At 48.7% G+C, this 21,041-nt stretch overlaps 1 protein-coding gene across 1 annotated transcript in view; it reads right to left on the reverse strand.

The window, feature by feature from the left end:
• The window catches only part of nhsl1b (NHS-like 1b), a 49,911-nt gene that overhangs the window by 4,968 nt on the left and 23,902 nt on the right, over positions 1-21,041 (reverse strand). The window contains 8 exon segments of the mRNA XM_070446478.1: positions 4,586-4,709; positions 6,848-10,237; positions 12,187-12,318; positions 13,644-13,774; positions 13,776-13,837; positions 15,994-16,044; positions 16,046-16,099; positions 16,101-16,120. Of these exon segments, the coding sequence (XP_070302579.1) occupies positions 4,586-4,709; positions 6,848-10,237; positions 12,187-12,318; positions 13,644-13,774; positions 13,776-13,837; positions 15,994-16,044; positions 16,046-16,099; positions 16,101-16,120 (3,964 nt within the window).

A 21,041-nucleotide genomic window follows, 5' to 3' on the forward strand; every position in this document is an offset into this window, starting at 1 on the left:
ACACACACACACACACACACACACACACACACACACACACACACACACACACACACACACACACACACACACACACACACACAGAGGTTGGCTGCGTGAGCAGATGATGTGWGTGTATGCTCCATTGAACGCATGCACATGTGTGAGAACGTAGAGAGTACATGCAGACTGGAAGAGCAGAGTGTACGAGAGAGAGAGTTAGAGACAGAAAAGCTCTTAAGTGAAGCCTCTAACCTAGATCAGGAATGTGGCTTCTGATTTAGGTTCAACTAGCTCAATAATGAATGAACCATCAGCTTTTCATTCACTAAGAAGAAGTAGCAACAGTCATCAAAATAAAATAGTTAAAAGGTTTAAAAAAAATAATGCAACAGTTGGACACTGGATGAAGATACTCCAAAACGTATAGAATGTTTTTAATCCATCAGATAATGACTGAATTATAGCACATAAAACATTTTACTGGCTCGGATAATTAATGAATGGAGTTCAGGGATTTTCGTGGGAATTCAGGTATAACATATTGTTAAATGTACGCTTTTTGTTGTTGAATGCACTTATACACTGAGTGTACAAAACATTAAGAACACCTGCTCTTTCCATGACATAGACTGACCAGGTGAATCCAGGTGAAAGCTATGATCCCTTATTGATGTCACTTAAATCCACTTCAATCAGTGTAGACGAAGGGGAGGAGACAGGTTAAAGAAGGATTTTTAAGCCTTGAGAAAATTGAGTGTGCCATTGTGTGTGCCATTCAGATGGTGAATTGGCAAGACAAAATATTTAAGTGCCTTTGAACGGGGTATGGTAGTAGGAGCCAGGCGCACCAGTTTGAGTGTCAAGAACTGGAACGCTGCTGGGTTTTTCATGCTCAACAGTTTCCATGTGTATCAAGAATGGTCCATCACCCAATGGACATCCAGCCAACTTGACACAACTGTGGGAAGCATTGGAGTCAACATGGGCCATCATCCCTGTGAAATGCTTTAGACACCTTGTAGAGTCCATGCCCCGACAAATTGAGGCTGTTCTGAGGGCAGAAGGTGGGGTGCAACTCAATATTAGGAAGGTGTTCTTAATGTTTTGTACACTGTGTAACAACATTTTCTAATGGTAGAAAGTATTTAAAAATATTTTGTGATAAAATAAAGAAAATCATGTGCCTCGTTTGCATATACGAATATATTAACATAATGGAATTAAAAKGGATGAAACCACCAAAAACGTGTTCTTTCTATGCCTTCCTGCACTCACCTGCACTGTCTAGACTGACTCATGGATTACTGTTGTTGCCAAGTTCTGTTACATAATTCAATAAGTGTCAATAGCAGGATACCCTCGGATTAAAAATCAACACGCTTGGCTCTAAATTACATCAATCTATGCATACTTTATATTGTTTGCGAGATCAGACATAATATCACTATAATCCGAGTGTTCATTTTAGCCAGTTCATTTGTAAAAATGTCAACTGTATTCAATTATTACTTTTTTCAATTCCACAAAAAATGAACACCCATCAAAACAAAGTTATATTTGTTCTCTTTCTTGTGATATACAGTGCATTCGGAATTTATTCAGACCCCTTCCCCTTTTCCACATTTTGTTACGTTACAGCAGGGGTGGGCAAACTTTTTGGCTCAAGGGCCACATCGTGATTTCGAAATTCAACAAAGGGACACATTTTTTGGGGGACCAATTGTTTGTTAAAATCAATTTGCGGGGGCCTCCCGAGTGGTGCAGTGGTCTAAGGCACTGCATCGCAGTGCTTGAGGCATCACTACAGACCCGGGTTCGATTCCAGGCTGTGTCACAGCTGGCAGTGACTGGGAGACCCATGAGGCGGCGCACAATTGGCCCAGCGTCGTTCGGGTTAGGAGAGGGTTTGGCAGGCCGAGATTWCCTTGTCCCATCGAGCTCTAGCGACTCCTGTGGCGGGCCTGGTGCATACAACCTGACACTGTCGCCAGGTGTACTGTGTTTCTTCCGACACATTGGTGCGGCTGGCTTCCGAGTTAAGCAGGCATTGTGTCAAGAAGCAGTGTGGCTTGGCTGGGTCGTGTTTCGGAGGACGCACGGCTCTCGACCTTCGCCTCTCCCGAGTCCATACAGGAGTTGCAGCGATGGGACAAGACTATAACTACCAATTGGATACAACGAAACTGGAGAGAAAAAAAGTATACATAATTATTTTTATCTTTATAATTTTTTTAAATGTCTCGCGGGCCGGATTGAAGTGCCCGGCGGGCCGGATACGGCTCGTGGGCCGTACTTTGCCCTCCCTTGCATTACAGCCTTATTCTAAAATGGATTAAAAGAAACATAATCCTCATCAATCTAAACACAATATCCCATATGACAAAGCAAAAACAGGTTTTTAGAAATGTTTCAAATTTATGAAAAATAAAAAACGGAAATACCTAATTTCCATAAGTATTCAAGCCCTTTGCTATGAGACTCGAAATTGAGTTTAGGTGCATCCTGTTTCCATTTATCATCCTTGAGATGTTTCTACAACTTGATTGGAGTCCATGTGTGGTCAATTATATTGATTGGACATGATCTGGAAAAGCACACACCTGTCAATATAAGGTCCCACAGTTGACAGTGCACGTCAGAGCAAAAACCAAACCATGAGGTCGAAGCAATTATCCGTAGAGCTCCGAGACAGGATTGTGTTGAGGCACAGATCTTGGGAAGGGTACCAACAAATTTCTGCAGCATTGAAGGTCCCCAAGAACACAAGGAGAGTTTACACAGTGGCCTCCATCATCCTTAAATGGAAGAAGTTTGGAACCACCAAGACTTCTTAGAGCTGGCTGCCCAGCTAAACTGAGCAATTGGGGGAGAAGGGCCTTGGTCAGGGAGGTGACCAATAACCCAATGGTCACTGACAGAGCTCTAGAGTTTCTCTGTGGAGATGGGAGAACCTTCCCCCAAAAATGTGCAAATAGCACATGACAGCCTGCTTGGAGTTTGCCAAAAGGCACCTAAAGGACTCTCGGACCATGAGAAACAAGATTCTCTGGTCTGAAGAAACCAAGATTGAACTCTTTGGCCTGAATGCCAAGCGTCACGTCTGGGGGAAACTTGGCACCATCCCTACGGTGAGGCATGGTGGTGGCAGCATCATGCTGTGGGGATGTTTTTCAGCGGCAGGGACTGGGAGACTTTTCAGGATCAAGGGAAAGATTAACGGAGCAAAGTACTGAGATTCTTGATGAAAACCTGCTCCAGAGCGCTCAGGACCTCAGACTGGTGCGAAGGTTCACCTTCCAAGAGGACAACGACACTAAGCACACAGCCAAGACAACGCAGGAGTGTCTCTGAATGTCCTTGAGGGGCCCAGCCAGAGCCCGGACTTGAACCCAATCAAACATCTCTGGAGAGACCTGAAAATAGCTGTGCAGCGACGCTCCCCATCCAACCTGACAGAGCTTGAGAGGATCTGTAGAGAAGAATRGGAGAAACTCCCCAAATACAGGTGTGCCAAGCTTGTAGCATCATACCAGAGGCTGTAATCGCTGCCAAAGGTGCTTCAACAAAGTACTGAGTAAAGGGTCTGAATCCTTATGTAAATGTGATATCAGTTTTTTATTTTTAATATATTTGCAAACATAAAAAATAAAAATAAACTGTTTTTGCATTGTCGTTATGGTGTATTGTGTGTAGATTGAGGGGAAAAAAAGTTGTTTTATCCATTTTAGAATAAGGCTATAACGTCACAAAATGTGGACAAAGTCAAGGAGTCTGAATACTTTCAGAATGCACTGTAAGTGTCGAGACAATGCGTTAAATCCCTGACGAAGCTTTAGTGTTCTTATAGATGCAACGGATAGACAATGTATTCCATTAAACCCATTTCAGCCATTACCAGGGTGTGTTTGCACCCCTCAAACACAGGAAATAGATAACTGAAAAACACAGATCCTCAGGTGGGCGGGGCATGTTCATTGCTAAATTAAGCTACTAGCTACCATCTACCATCCCTTCAACAGCACACATTAACTACTACTGGATTTCCTTCCCAGTGAGCCCGTCTCTAACAGACACGTTACAGAGAAAAGCTCTCCACTGCCTGGCTGCCAGACCCAGAGACATCTGCCTACCGCCTGACGAAAGTACAAATCAAATTGAATTGTATATGTCACAAGCTTCATAAACAACAGGAGTAGACTAACAGTGAAATGCTTAATTATGGGTTCTTTGCCAACAATGCAGAGTTAAAGATAAAGATTTTTTTAAATAAAAAAAGGACAGCCTGGCTAAACTTATGTGAGAGAGAGGATTGATGGGCTGTGGAGAATGGCAAGATGAAGGGAAGGTACAGGGGTTAGGATGAGTGTCATGCTGCATTTAAGCAATGCGAGAGAGAGAGAAAGATAGAAGGAACAGTAAGAGAAAGCTATATTTCAGTGGGGTGGTTGAGGAGGATAGGAGAGGGATGAGAGTGTTGTGAATATGAGAGAGAGTTAGAGAGCGAGACAGAGAGAGCTGGGTGAGGAGGTTAGAGGGGTATGGGGAGTAAATAAATGGAGAGTTGAGAGATTAACCGAGAGGAGGAGACTGTGCCATTGCGTACCTGTGGATGGCAGCGAAGAGGTCCTCGGTAGTTCGGGGGCGTGTGGGGGTCACCATATCCCCCCGCCTGTGGATCCTGGGGGCCGGTGAAGACTCAGGAGTGCTGCTTGAATCAAACACCTCACCTAGGAGACACACACATATTAGACACACACACACCTTAGAAACACGTTACACACGCTGATGAGAGAACACATACACAATACATACACACCGACTGAGGAACAAATACAAGCATTACACAGCCCTACAATAGTCAAACACTTCACCTGGTAAATGAAAACACATGCACACAGGACACACGTCACACAGACAGCAGCTGAGGAGCAAGCTAACACACACACATAACCGATGGTCGGATATCCCGCAACAGTAACCTGAGTGACTGGCTTCTTACATTCTCTCCCGCTCTCTTTCTTCTAGTTGAGCTTCTCTCCTCCTCCTCCCTTGCTCGCTCGTGTCTGCACTTCGACTGCCTGTGCCGCTGCAGGCGATCTCATGTTACGCTCTCCCCCTCCCTCCCTCCCTCCCTCCCTCTCTCTCTCCCCACATCTCCCCTCCCCTCCTGTACAGTGGGTCCCTCCCCCTACTCTCCACATTCCCCCGCCTCCCTCCACTAAACAGACCTCCCACTAGGACAGATGCCCCCTACCTCCCAGAGAGAGAGAGGAAGAGAAGAAAGCGAGAAGAAATCGAGAGAGAGAAGAAAGCGAGAGAGAGAGAGAGAGAGAAAGCGAGAGAGAAGAAGCGAGAGAGTGAGAGAGAGAGAGAGAAGAGAGAGAGAGAGAGAGAGAGAGAGAGAGAGAGAGAGAGAGAGAGAGAGAGAGAGAGAGAGAGAGAGAGAGAGAGAGAGAGAGAGAGAGAGAGAGAGAGAGAGAGAGAGAGAGAGAGAGAGAGAGAGAGAGAGAGAGAGAGAGAGAGAGAGAGAGAAGAGAGAGAGGAGAGAGAGAGAGAAGAAGAGAGAGAGAGAGAGAGAGGAGAGAGGAGAGAGAGAAGAGAAGAGAGAGAAGACAACTGGACAGAGACGAATGACAGATGAAAAAAGAGGAGTACAGTATAAAATAGATACTTGGACATAAGAATGGATGGGGTGGACAGAGGGAAGCAGACAGAGGGAAGCAGACCGAGGGGGAAGCAGACAGAAAGTCCAGTAATAGAAAGGAGATAGAGACAGATTAGAATGAGACAGTGACAGCATAAAACAAACCAGAACAAGAGAAGATGAAGTGAGGATGGAGATATTTTTTTGTTGCGTTTATTTCACTTGCTTTGGCAATGTAAACATGTTTCTCATGTCAATAAAGCCCCTTTGAATTGAATTGAGAGAGCTGATAMATCCAGGCATCTGCCGCAGTGCTGTCCCTCACTAAGCTGAGCTCTCACTTAGGGGAAGAGGAGGAGGCAGGCAGGTATGATGCCTCTCTGGTTAGCTCAATGACACAGAACAGACAACAACCAGGTGGCACCATGCTACATTAGCACTAAATGGGAAAACTATGTTTTGAGACCATTTATATTTAGGGCACTGTTTGCAGAGACAATTAGACCCAATGATTATACTTAAAATCCCCAAATGTGACACAATTTAAAATCCCATAAAGTGGCCAGTCCGGACTCCCGCCAGCCCTGATGGCAGCTTCTTCTAGATGTAATTCAACTCTCACAACAAGTTCAAGATCCAGTTAAAACCAGAGATCCAGGGAGGCCTTCCCTGTGCATCCTTCTAGCAAGATCCTAAACCTTTGATCACATTCAATAAAGGGAATCTGTATTGTGTTGCTAACCTTGCCTTCAGTCTAAACCTTTTCTATACCTTCACAGTCAGAGAGACAGCAGGCAGTCTAAGACTAGCTTAAGGGAAGCTGGCCCCAATACCTGCCCTTTGTCCTGCCTTGAAGTGGGATTTGAAGAAGGACCAAGGGACAGCTGGAAACCCCAGCTAAAGCCCCTAGCCTTAAGCACAGCTAATGTCTAGCAATGTAACCTCTCTCAACTGCCTTTTACCTCAGCCAACGCAAACTGTCAGCACAGCTAACAAACACCTGCCACCAGTCAGCACTGAATTCAGTCAGCACTGAATAGCTGCCAATGATGACAGACTAGACCTCGAACTCAGAAACCAAAAGTTTGATTGTAAGCTGCCTCAATGTCATTTACAAAACAGATGTCCCATTTTGTTTCTTCAAAACATTCAACTTTATGCAAGTTTATCTGAATTTAATTAGTATTTTTTTGTTAATAATATAAATGAAATCTAACTCACCACTCTCGTCGTCCTTAGAGCTGACTGATCCAGTGGTACTACTGGTCCCATCTTCCTCATCTTCTTCCTCGTCTTCCTCGTCTTCCTCCTCAGCCTCTCTGTTGTTCCGCTCCTGCCCCTCAGCGAGGCTTGTCCCCTGCGTGACGGTGACCGGAGGCTGGGTCTCCTCCGGGCTCACCGTGGAGGTGGAAGGTTCACTACTCTCTGTCAGGGCTGAGGAACTCTCTGAAATCTCATCTTCCTCCTGCTCCTCATTTTCCTCCTCTTTCGTCTCTTCCTCTCTCACTTTAGCGTCCACTTGGTCTTCTTCTGTGGTGGTTGACTCATCCGGGGGGCTCAGTGTGGTGGTAGTCTGGGCGGTCTCCTCTCCCACCACAGACTGGGGGGTGATGAGGGATAGTTTGGGCTTCTTGGAGGCCACTGAGGGTTTCTGTTTGACTGGGGGGCTTTTGATTGCCTCCTCCACGAGGCTTGGGAGGGGTGACTGCTCCCCGTCCTGATCTGGTTGGGCTGAGCTGTTGGACAGGCTCTGTACCTTAGGTTTAGCGTTGGTGATGGCGCCCCCTGGCAGCACCTCAGAATCACTGTAGTCTGAGCATAGTTCAGCGAAGAGCTTCTTCACAGCAGATGATGAGGCCTTGGTGATTTCCTCTGGACTGGTGCAGTTTATCAGGGGCAGCATGGTGGGATGCTCCTGCTGCTTAATCTTCTCCGGCGTATGGGGCTTGAGGGCCCAGGCCTGGTTGCCCCCCGTTTCCTGAGCTTTGGTTTGTTCCGCCTTGCCGTTGACTTGCTCCTCTGGCTGCTTGACTGAGCGGAGGTGCACACTCTGCAGGGCGAATGGGGTGATCAGGGGCATGGGGGACTTGCTGGCCTCCTTGGCTGCAGGGCTGTTTGTGACCGTAGCTGGTTTTAGAGCGTTCTTTGCTGCCTTCAGAGTGAGAGGGGAGGCTGTGGGTGGAGCAGGGGCAGGCAGGGGGGGAGGTGGTGGAGGAGAAGGGACCATGGAGGGGAATGGAGGGGGAGGAGGAGGAGGACTGAGGGTCCTGTTGAAGGAGAGGCTGGGGTGGATGAGGGAATCTGGAGGAGGAGGGGGAGGGAAGTCTGGAGAGGTGGAGTAAGGGGGTGGGCTCATGGGGGTGCCCTGAGGGGTTGTGGGTAACGGGGGTGCGAGGGGCAGAGGGGGGGAAGTGAGGTTGGATGGGGGGAGAGGAGCAGGGAAAGGAGGTGGGGGGCTGATGGGTGCTGAGGTGGGCGGCAGGGGAGGAGGGGGAGGAGGAGGGGGGCCAGAATTCCTGAGAGAGTCAGAGGCGTTTGAGGAGAGGGAGGTGGAGGAGGAGGAGATAGAAACAGATGACAGGAGTGAAGACTTCCTCTCTGGCACTTTGGGCTTGGGTCGTCCTGAGGGGGAATGGGACCGCATGAAGGAGGGCACGGGGGTGCCGGCCGTAGGGGTGTTGGACTGGCTGGAGTAGCCGCTGGAGGGGGAGGTCAGTCTATGGATCCTGTCCGGGGACGAGGTGGCCGTCTTGAGCTTGACTGCCACACCTCCCTCCTGGGCTGGAGGGGCCGAGGCCTGGATATTGATGTGATTGTGGAGACCCCCACTTCCATTCGACAGACCCCTCGGGTGTGTGCCCGCTACAATGTTAGCAGCAGGGAGTTGTTGGTGCGTGGAGGGGGACTGCGGCCCCTGGTCTCCATGGTTACGGGGGTAATCCATGTAGTAGCCCCAGGACTCTGCATAGTCGGAGCGCAGGCTGCTGGTGTCGCTGTGAGCTGGCGTCACATGACAGAGCGAGTACACATTAGCCACTACGCCACTATTAGTGTTGTTAGCCGCTAGCGACGTGGCGGAGCTGGTGGCGCTCACACTGCTCTGGCTCCGTGGTCGCAGCAACCAGGGGTCTTCGTAGTCGCTGCACGGGCTGTGGGAGGGCGAGGATGGGGACACGCCCTTCCCCTTTCGATCTCTCAACCCCATCTGGAGGCTCTGCTGCAGGCTAGCGATCAGTGTCTCGTTCAGCACTGATCCGTTAGCACTCACGCTAACTGCACTAACTCCACCCAGGGGCTTCTTCGCGCCAGGCTTGCGGCGGAGGGAGTCAGTCCGGGCCGGGGGCAGCGGCGGCTTCTTGGCCTTGCGGAGAGAGATGCTGCGGGACAGTGAGCGGTCGCTGTAAAGACTGTTAGAATCTTCCTCGTTGCTAGGCAGCTCACGGCACTCATACATGCTGTGTCTGGCAGTACGGCTGGCTACCACCCCGTGGCCCTGCCCGCTACCATGGCTCCTGGAGCGCAGGCCAGAGTCCAGGTGCATGGAGGTGTAGTAGCCGTCGTTGTCCTGGGAGTACAGGGAGCTGGAGTCGGTGCGGGACGACAGCTCCATGCTGCTGTTCAGATGGTTGATGGGAGTAGAGCAGCTAGAGGTCAGAGGACGCCGGGGCAGGACCACGTTCTCCGGTGTGTCATAGATTGACCACTGGTCGTCGGCCGAGGACGGAGTCGTCGCGGCGATGGTGCTTGTGTGGCTGTGCAGGCTGCCATCCGAGCGACCCGATTCGCTGGGCGTTGCCGGGGCAGTCAACACTCCGTCTTGGGGATGTGTATGTGTTGGTGTGGAGGTGGCCCGGGCGGGGCAGGTGGTCCTGTGGGTGAAGGAGGTGGAGCTCAGGGGGTCCATGCTGGTGCCCGTGGCCAGACTGAGAGGCCTGGAGATGGGGTAGGCCGTCCCGGGGTGCTGGCTGGAGGATGTATGGAGGGTCACGACCTCGGCAGAGCAGGACATGGTGGCGTTGGGGATGAGGGATGTGGAGTAGGCAGCGTGGGGGGACACCACACATGCCGGACCACCACCCCAGTCCCCTGTCTGGGACCCCCGCACCTCCTGAGACTTGGGCCTCAGATTACCTGTCCTGGGGGCGTTTCTCAGATGCACCACGGTGTTGTCCACCTGCAGTTTGCCGATCTGCCTCTGGGGTGCATTGTGGTCTTCCAGCCTGATGGGGGTGCTGCTGTAGATGGGCTCAGCACTGAGAGACACCCTTGGCCCGGGTCTGGGAAGACTGTGGAAGCGCTGGGCATCTACATTCAGATGCGGGGGTAGGACCAGCATTCCGGAACAGCCGTCGCTACTGGAGACGGAGATGCTTCCTGTAGACGAGGAAGTGGAAATTCCGGCCATCTGGGCTGCGATTCCCTGTCCCCGTTGAGCCCGGATTCTCCGCATGGACGGTGGAACGATCTTCACCTCCTCAGTCTGGCAACCAGAGTCCCTTGTCTCGGAATGTCTGAGCGATGAGTTGCCGCTCCCGACTCTTCCCAATGTGGAATACTGTCCCGGGATGAACATGGAATGTGGCCGGAGCTCGCCCCCACGTCCTTTCGCCACTGCAGAAGAGAGAAAGAGAGAGCGTTTTAACCTATGAGCAATCAAAATACCTCCAGCTTCCGCCTCTCTCTCTAATTTCCTCTCCCTTGTTCCCCCTCTCTCTGGCAGGCTGTCGATCAGATTAGCTGTGTCTAAGAGGCTAATTAATTTGATTTTCTGCAGCCCCGTCTGATGCGCTAATAACCGCTGGTCATCTTCATTAGGACAGAGATGGATAGAGTTAGAGAAAGAGAAAGAGAGATGGAGAGAGAGGAATAGTGGGACAGAGAGAGAAGAGGACAGACGCCAGAAGGAAGACTCCCACTATGCTTTCCCTCCTACTCTGGCTCCGTCTGATCAGAAAGAGAATGGTCCTCAGGGTGTGGGCAGCTGGTAAGGCATTGGGCAGCTCACACACATACACAAACACACACACACACCCGTACATAAATAAACAAAGTGAAGGATCTGGTGTAAAATAGGAGAGGATATCTGATGTATCAGCCATCTGTGGTGGCTGCCTGTTGATGCTCATGCTCCCTAAACACGCTCACACACACACCTCCCCTCCCTAAGGCAGAGAGTGACAGCACTGCTGTATTAGATAGATTAAGCTGCGGGTTTCTACTTCACATACAGCCTGGGTATCTCACTCACTGAGGCAAGGACTTACCATCTAACAGTAATCAGGACTTCCAAGCCTGTCTGTCTGGTCTTTCACACCGGTCTGTCTGTATAATAAGGCTTCAAAGCTCTGCCTATCAGCTGCACTGATTTCATCCTACAGCGAGATGACATTCTCTTAACGCAAGGAGAGTCCCCAGTCACCCATACCTTAATAGAGTTAGCTTAACTTAGTGTAGCACATAGCTATTAGCAGGGGTGAGGAACCCTGACCCCTCTGCCTGTTCCTCAGCCCATCTGTTCTGAGGAGTAGGGGTGAAAGGTCAGGGGGTGTTAGAAGGGTGGGGCTATCATAACAGCAGCTGACAATAAACGCACAGGGGCGGGATATGGAAACATTCAGGCCCTCTTCGTCTGGCGTATCCCCTAAGCCTTGGGGAGACAGAGGAGAGGAGAGGTGGGTTCGGGTTAAGACCGATTTCACAGTGAAGTCCACAATAGGACATGTATGCTTGACTGTGTGTTTGTTTCGATTGTGACAGAAAACCAATATTGTCCATTCACCCCACATCATATACCCTTTCCTACTTAACCTCCCCCATCATTCTCCCCCTCCCTCCATTGGCCTCAAGCCAACCCCACTCCCCCATGATAAGCGAGTGTGCATTACACAGTTGTGGAAATATGAAGATAGAATGACATCTGTGGTAGGAATGCTGGGATTAGATGCAGGGTTTAGTGGTGGGGTGTGTGGGACACACTGTGGCATGCTTAGATTATCAGTGTATCCCAGGGATTAACACATACTAATAAGTGCCCATTTAGATTCACTAGACTTGTTACCAGCGCCGTTCTCGTAAGTCACCAGATATGTTTTTTTTTKTGTGTTCACATTAGATACACTTATCATGGCTAAGGAAGGAGGACAGCGCAGAGACCGGGCCCATGGGGGTCATGGGAAACGGAGTGTTTCGGGGTGATGTCAGACTCTGGACTACTAGATATGAGGAAGTAAAGGTCCTACAATGACAGATGCCAGTAGAGATTTTACTATGAGGGGCGGGGGGTGGGGGGCTTATGAAGAGTTTCTAGAAGAGAGATGTCAAGATTCTAGCATGAGAAAGCAGATGTAGAAATTCTAGAATAGGGAAGAGGACTTTGAGAATGAGCAATGGTGGTGGTTCTACGGTAGACTTAACAATGAGGGGGAGTCAAACTAGTCACTAAACCAGCCAGAGGTGTGAGGCAGGTAGGTGGATGGACTAGCTGTCTGGATCAGGGATGAGGGAAGGGTGGGAGGACTAGTGAGAGCTTTATGCAGAACAGCTCTGGGTATATACCATACCTAGTTCGGTGCAGATGTTGTCAGGCAGCCCTGATATAGTCTTTCTGCGTTTGACCTTCTTGGGCCGGCGGGAGACTGTGTCAGTGTTAATGAGGGAGCGGCGGATGCTGGCCTGCCGGTCAAACGTTGCCCCTAGTGGCCGGGAGGGCGAGAGCAGGCAGGCAGAACAGCGACAAACAAAAACCAGCCCGTTAGTCATACAAACACACGTGCAATTGTGTTCATACATGCAGAGTTTAGAGACAGGCAGAGTGACAGAGAGAGAGAGTAGACAGTCACATATATATAGAAAAGCATGCTGTATAACATAGACGGGGGGGGGTGACACACAGATAAACACAGAAACTAAAAGAGTGAGTATCCCACACAGCCATACAAGACCAAACATACAGACAGATCAGTGTCTTGCTCTGACTGTCTGAAACTAGTTCAGACTCTGTGAATCTGCTCTTTTTGATGGATGGTGAGAAAGTGATATGAAAACTGACATATAGACAGATGGAGTCTAACACGCTCACATTTCAAACAGTCTTTTTTTAATTTGATTAGATATGACGTTGACATTTTGTTAACTTAAAACACTGATTCTAAACCAATCCGCGTTAAGAAGCCTGCAGATTTAATAGGTCTCACAATTACATGTATTCAAATACATGTTAACACCAACTGACTATTGATACTGTTAGGAGCTGTCTGTGCTACTTTGCTACAGTGTTTTGTGGCAGGATCTAGCCTCGGACAGCTCTCTCTCTATGCCYTGTAGCGGGTGTGTGCTAGCGACAAACTGAGTCAGAGGACAGGACAAACACCACTGAGCCAGAGCTGACAGAGATAGTTAGAGGGAGAGAAAGTGTGTGTGTGTATGTGGGGGGGGGAGGGGCAGTCTCAGACTGACTGCTGAGTGACAGATGTCACTAGCAGAGCTGATGTATTAGTGGGTGGGAGATAGAGCAGTACGGTGTCTGTGTTGGGTCCTGAGATGACGTGTGGTTATCTCCATCACCTTGTACTGGTGGTGTGTGCTGTCTGTTGTGTATGTAGGTGTGTGTCGAGGTGTCGTCTCTGTCAGGCGCCCCATGGTTTGAGATACAGCCATGGAGCTGCTTTGACCTTTGACTGCAATCTCTCTCACTCTCTCTAACACTGGGATGGACTGAGCACGCTACACAACACACACTTAGCAGGGGATGGTCAGAGAGTGAGATAATAAATGGAAGAAAAACAGGGGGAATATAATACACTGACAGACAGAGAAAACACAATGCTCTATGCATGTGGATGCATTCCCAGTAGTCCATTCGAACACACAGAGGGGTTAAAAGTGAGGCGAAAAAGGATTGCTTCAAGACCAAGACTCCTATTTCATTGGTTGAATGGCATCGGTAATTGTGGGCATGTAGCACCTAGGACATACAACGGTCACTATTGGGGGTGTGGCAGCCAGGGGGAGTGGCCTACTGTGACGTTGATAGGGATGACGTCAGTGGGCACGGCCTGAGCCTGCATCCTCATCTTCTCCTCAGGGGTGGGGAGGGTCGGGGCCTTGTAGCAGCGCACCTGTCCGTCACACTCATCTATCCCCTCCTCTTCCTGGGGGTCTGGGGGCCTCATGGGTGCAGGGACTCTTATCCTCCGCTGACGAGGCCATGGACTGGAGGAGAGGAGAGGAGAAGTGAGAGGGAGGAAAAGAAAGAAGAGACGGGTACACAGGAATGAAAAGGAGTAGAGAGGAAGGGAGATAAAAGAGAGAGAGATGGGAAGGAGAGGGAAAGAGGAGAGATGAGCTTTCAGACTGAGCCTGAAGAAACACACCTGAGCCTGTAGGAGGAAGAGTGTGTGTGTGTGTGTGTGTGTGTGTGTGTGTGTGTGTGTGTGTGTGTGTATGTGTTGCACCTGCCCCCACTGGGTCTGCCATCCTTTGTATGAACGCTTTAAACCTCTTCCAGCATTGTGTTCATTATTGCCCAAACACCCACACACACCACTATGTTTACTGCAGCAATCTGACCTTTGAGCCAGAGAGTCTATAAACATGTTTCACGGTCAATCATACACACATTGACATGCACACCCTCACACCCCGACAAACTGACAGCAAGGAGGAGTGAGAGAATGAGATAACAAAATGAGAGTAACAGAGAGAGAGAGATGCTCTCATGCGTTAAACTGTGCTGACGGGCTGTGAGTTCTCAATCACATCTACACTGCAGAGATACGAGAAGAGCAGCGCCACCAAACTTCTCACTGCAGGACCTGGGCTTTCTCTAGAACCCAGGGCATCAACCAAACAGGCCGACACATATTTTAGACACATATCTACAATTATCAAATTCATATTCCAGAATATTAAAAAAWATATATACATTGGTTCCTTTTCCCATCTCAAAACAAAAGATACCTACCTCTCCAACAGCATCGCAGCCTGACACACTTCACTTGAACTTACTCGACAAGGTGCCACCCGTCCAGTAAAAACATCTCAGGGAAAGTTTACTCTCTGTTATGTCCCACCTATGTTAGTGGGAAATTCTTGAAACTCCCACCACACCACCATCATGCTATTCCCAAATGCAGAATTACAGGTAGACTGTGAGCGGGCATGCAGTCATGTTATCAGTCCCAACGGGTGGGGGGGAGACAACACCAGCTCAAACATGGGATAGTCAGAGGGAGGAGAGGAGGGCAGGGTGGAGAAGGAAGCCAACCATGTGTTATGTTGTAGCCTTCAGAATTGCCCCCACCATTAGGGGCCATTGTGGGTCTAAACAGTAACCCAGTTTCTTCTTTGAGCGAGGGAGCTGCTGTCAACCAGAGTTAGGCTCACTAGCCTGGAGAAAACAGAACAGGGGTGAGGAGAGGGGGGCAACAAGAGAGGTGGGGGAAGGGGGTTAAGGTTGAGGGTGGCTTGGGCCAAAGGAAAAAGCAGGGGATGGATGAGAGCGAAAGGAGGTGTGGGGGCAGGCCAGGGAAAGAGGGGACAGTTTGGAGAGAGGGACAACAGAGAGCAGGGTTAGGGTGGAGAGGCACCTCATTCTACAACAGAAAGACCCCCTTCAACAACCTCGTCTGAACCCATCAGGACCCCCACGATTGGACGAGTCAAGTGGAGGGAGGAGAGACTACAGAAGGAGTGGGAATATGGAGAAGAGAAAAGCGGACAAGAGTGAGGGGGTTGGAGATATGCAAGGAAAGTAAGCRTCCTGTAAAAGGCTTCTCTGACTATTTGACAATTCACGTGTTAGTCCTAACGTTCCAGAACTGGAGCTCAGTCATACCACCTCACTACCACACAGGTTAGTTAAGATAATTAATAATGTCATACTGTCACTGTGTCAGTCAGTCACATGGAATTCTCAAGTTGTCTATTGTCATTAGAGTGAAAACAGCTCCACCAAGCTGAATACTATAATCAAACAAGCTATTGTTTATGAATTGGTGAAATATTTCAAGTGTTCGCCTATCAGGGCCTGCAATAAACAGTTCTAAGTGGCTGTACACGCATGAAACCAGCGATGGCAGGTAAACACAATGTAATGATGGGAGAGAGAAGAGGTGTGGGGGGCTGGCAGGCAATTAAAGGGACAGATACGAGAGAGTGGTGCACTTCTGCATCAACCACTGAGAGGGCAGACAATACAGTTTCGGTGTGTGCAATTAATTTTTCTTGGTGCTGGCTGTGTGTGTTGTGTGTGTGGTGCGGCGTGCTGTTGTGGCATGCTGTGCGTTGCGTCTGTATGCGTGCGTGTTATGCGTGTGCATGCTGTGTGTGCCGTCGTCTGCTTGTGTGCGTGTGCGGCTGTGTGTTACCTTCTTGTCTGTGTATCCTTCATCCTGCTGCAGGCTGCTGTGGGACTCTGCCCTGCCCAGAGGAAGGTGGGCCCTGAGCAGTATACTGGAAGCTACGGAACCCATCCCTTCCTTAACTTGTCACACTCTGGAAGAGAAGAGGGAGGAATGGGTTACACAACAACCTTAATAACACACACACCACACACACAGACTTACACCCTGGTAGGTATCTACACCCTGGTAGTTGACCCTTCGGTGTCCACCCCCTGGTAGTGTGTACCCTGTATGTTGTCCACACCCTTGGTAGTGGTGTCTACACCCCTGGTAGTGGTGTCCTACACCCCTGGTAGTGGTGTCTACACCCCTGTATGGTGCACCTCGTTGGTTTACACCCCTGTAGTGGGTTCGACCCCTGGTAGTGTGTCCGTACACCCCTGGTAGTTGGTGTCCACACCCCGGGTAGTGGTGTTCCACACCCTGGTAGTGGTGTCTACACCCCTGGTAAGTGGTGTCCACACGCCCTGGTAGTGGTGTCACACCCTCGGTAGTGGTGTCTACACTCTCTACACCTGTCGAGGCTCAACAACCTCAGGGAACCACGCCACAGCAGACGACTGACCTGTGCATATACCAGGCAGCTGTTCAGACGACACACAGCATTAACGAAGCAGCAACTGTGTGTGGGTGTGTGTGTGGTTTGTGTTGGTTTTTTGTTGGTGTGATGCTAGTGTGTCGTGTGTGTGTGTGTGATTGTGTGTGTGTGTCGTGTGTGTGATGTGTCGTGTTGTGCGTAGTGCGTGTGGCGGATAGTGCAGTGTGCCGGCCCCTGCCTCAGCAGCGGCACCTGACAGCGCTGACAGCTTCTCTCATTAGACCCTGCTGTGAGGGGTGAGATGTGTGTGTTCCTAATCTACGTGTGTGTGTGTACATGCATGTGTGTGTGGGAGCTAGGAGGGGGTATCCCTTCCAGTCTGTCACACACAGATGGTGGAATCGTCCTTCTCTCTCAAACACCTCCTCCCTCAGTGGCTATTTACACTTCAGTCACTCTGCCAACACACTGCTACCAGGGACTCCTTTGTCATATTTGCATGACTAACTAGATCAGCTACTAAATAACACATCATCTACTAACGAGATGTAGAAATATTATGTACTAGACTAATTATACATAACTTAATAATTTCTAATTAAATAATATTTATATATGCATGATTGAATAGTATATCTAAAATGCTATAGATAWTTCTATAGCTATATACATGTCCACATCAGAGCGATTTTCAAGCTACAGTTGAAGTCAGAAGTTTACAAACACCTTAGGCAAATACATTTAAACTCGGTTTTTCACAATTCCTGACATTTAATCCTAGTAAAAATTCCCTGTCTTAGGTCAGTTAGGATCACCACTTTATTTTAAGAATGTGAAATGTCAGAATAATAGTAGAGAGAATGATTTATTTCTGCTTTTATTTTTTTCATCACATTCCCAGTGGGTCAGAAGTTTACATGCACTCAATTAGTATTTGGTAGCATTGCCTTTAAATTATTTAACTTAGGTCAAATGTGTCGAGGTAGCCTTCCACAAGCTTCCCACAATAAGTTGGGTGAATTTTGGCCCACTCCGCCTGACAGAGCTGTTGTAACTGAGTCAGGTTTGTAGACCTCCTTGTTCGCACACGCTTTTTCAGTTCTGCCCACAAATGTTCTATAGGATTGWGGTCAGGGCTTTGTGATGGCCACTAATACCTTGACATTGTTGTCCTTAAGCCATTTTTCCACAACTTTGGAAGTATGCTTGGGGTCATTGTCCATTTGGAAGACCCATTTGTGACCAAGCTTCAACTTTCTGACTGATGTCTTGAGATGTTGCTTCAATATATCCACATAMTTTTCCTSCCTCATGATGCCATCTATTTTGTGAAGTGCACCAGTCCCTCCTGCAGCAAAGCAACCCCACAACATGATGCTGCCACCCCCGTGCTTCACGGTTGGGATGGTGTTCTTCGGCTTGCAAGCGTCCCCCTTTTTCCTCCAAACATAACGATGGTCATTATGTCCAAACAGTTATATTTTTGTTTCATCAGACCAGAGGATATTTCTCCAAAAAGTACAATCTTTGTCCCCTTGTGCAGTTGCAAACCGTAGTCTGGCTTTTTTATGGCGGTTTTAGAGCAGTGGCTTCTTCCTTGCTGAGCGGCCTTTCAGGTTATGTCGATATAACCTGAAACGAAGCTGGGCCAATTGTGCGCCGCCCTATGGAACTCCCAATCACTGCCGGTTGTGATACAGCCCGGGGTCGAACCAGGGTCTGTAGTGACGCCTCAAGCACAGATGCAGTGCCTTAGACTGCTGCACCACTCGGGAGCCCAAATAAAGGTTCAATAAAAATATATAGATCATTTACACCAAATGCTCTTTACCACAGCGACCAAATCGGCCTATTCATTTCTCTAGTCTCTGCCATCTCCGTTTGATGTGTGTATAGCGACAAAGACATTCGCTACTCCTCTAGTCTTTTGTGTTGAATAGCAGCAACTAATTAGTCAAATCACTGATGTACAAATGTAAATCTGCCCATTGTCATATTCATGTGAAGGAGTGGTTTGATGTGTTCGTACCCTCTACAGAGCTACACCTTACTGACTACTTTCCTCTTTCATGTCCTAATGCCTACATAGCTAATTAGAGTAGGTCTCTTCAGGCACTGAGGCGCTGTCTGCATGTATAATACTGTCATTTAATGGAACCTAATGGAGCAGCTAGTTACTGATGGCTGTTAGTGTTTGCGCCTGTGATCTGGAATAGAAGGGTTTTAGAAGCCACTTGAGATGAGGAGGGGAATAGGTGTTACACAGTTTCCGTTTCCAGGACTGTTGTCGAGCAGAACAGGGACTGGAGTTTAGCTGAAGGGGAAATATGGAGGTTTATTGCTATGGTCACATGGCACCATCCCAKAATGATGTAGAAAGAGAGCGAGGTACTAATTGAACATGTTCGATCAAATCTTTCAAACACTATTGACTATAATGTGTCTGATATTACGCAATATGTCTGTGCTTTCCCTCCCAATCAGTCACCCTTGTGCGCACACGACCACAACCTGACACCAGAATGTGCCGACGAATGGCATTATGGGTAATGACCCTGTCCTAACTGTTGAGAGACTCGGGCGTGGTGCCGATGACACTAGCAGCTGATTACATATCGATTGCTTTGAGACCCAAGCAGGGTCTGATATTGAATTTTCCCTAACTTCTCTTTGTGTCTCTGTCCTGGTGATATGGCCGACGGGAATAACATTGATTTAATGAGAGGGGGCTTCATAAGCACAGGAGCAGGGGCACGGTGGTGGATAGACCTTATGCGCTGCTCTCAGATACGTTTCTCTCTATACCAACTCATATCCTGACTCTAACCAGACTGGTCAGCCATAGAACAGCGCTTTGGGCAGTTTCTAGGTCCCCTTGTGTTACAGCTTTGTACAGGGTTTAGTTTGAACGTATACATTGTGTACTGCTTCTATTCCTAGCAGACTGTAGGCTGACCATGATGTAACAGAGCATCCCAGCAGCAGCTTCATGGGAAGAGAACATGGGTGCAGCAGCTGAACACACACCACGACGTAACAGACTGACCAACACCGACAGTCTCCCCAGACACCTGTTGGAAGGGCTTTTTCAGAAGGACGGTGGCAGGTGATCAAAGGATACCATTACCCATGCGGTGTGTAGCATGGCGGGTGTGTGTCATATTACATGGACAATAACCTCACATAGAACCAGGACAATGRGACAGAAGGACAAAGACAGTGTGTGTGGCATTATCTTAGTGGAGGTGAATTAATAACACTCTATGCATTAGCTTACCTCTTCTATTGTCTTCAGTCCCTCTCCTCCTATTCCCTCTCTCTGCCCTCCTCTTCTTTATCTCCCCCTCTCTCTCTCCTCCTTTTTCTCCCTTTATCTTCTCTCTCTTTTTCTGCTTGGCACACAAGCTCACCTAGCACATAAATAACAAGCCCCCGCCCCACACTCACCTACACACACACCATCCTTAAAGACATGCTACAGAACTTTGGCGACTAAGTATTTTTTTAAACCTCCCGCTTTGGGCTGGATGTGCCAATGTGTAGTTCATACATGCATAATCTATGAGCAGAATTACAAGTCTTACCTCAATTAGCCACGAAATCCCTAGTTTGAAAGCGACTGTTTACTGGCAATGGTGCAGTGCCATTGTCCCTACATTTTCCCCACATGGGCCAGCTCCATAGCAATTTGAGTTCCAGGCAGCCAATGTGGTTCAGCCCCTCACCATTTGAGTGACAGTTAGCAAGACGCTCACACAGCAGAGCCAGGGAGAGAGCAATAACGTGGTGCACATATGTGACGTGGTACACACTTTTGGCTCATGAGTCAGTGCTACTTTCAGAATTACTGGCTAAAAAGTATACAAAAGTACCAGAGAATCTCTCTAAAGGCACGGACACACCGATCACGTTTGCCGGCCGAGAGAACTTAGCACCCCTGAATAGAATGGCAGCCATATTTTGAAAACCGAGTGCAACCAGATTCTACACGTAGAAACGGTCCAAAATGTTGTCAGTCAGACTCTATAACACCGTGCCGTCAGCAAGCGAACGAACGGCAGACCGCATGTCTTGTCATTTACACTGATCAACACAAACTAGCACAGACCAACCCCATCCACACCCACTCCAACTCAACTCCTCCCCCATGCCTTTTCCCACACCTGAACCTTTCTCTTTGGGAACAGACCAGGAAGTGACTAGTTGTGGCTGCTTTGGGAGAACCTTTCATGTTCACCCCTCAAAGATACTGGACACACCACAGGAGGGCTTAACACGGGTGTGTTGTGCAGCTAGGCAAACAAACGCTTTGGACGTTTCTTTTTTTCTTTTTTTTTTTTTACAACGTTGTCGGAACGTCGTGAACATCAATAAAGTATCAAGAGATATTGAGGGTGATGAAATGCAATGGGTGGTCGGTGACATTCCAAAAACACTGTATTTGTGTGTGTGTGTGTCTGTATGTGTGTGTGTG

Source organism: Salvelinus sp. IW2-2015, linkage group LG14 (genome assembly GCF_002910315.2).
Source record: "Salvelinus sp. IW2-2015 linkage group LG14, ASM291031v2, whole genome shotgun sequence".
Lineage (NCBI taxonomy): Eukaryota > Metazoa > Chordata > Actinopteri > Salmoniformes > Salmonidae > Salvelinus > Salvelinus sp. IW2-2015.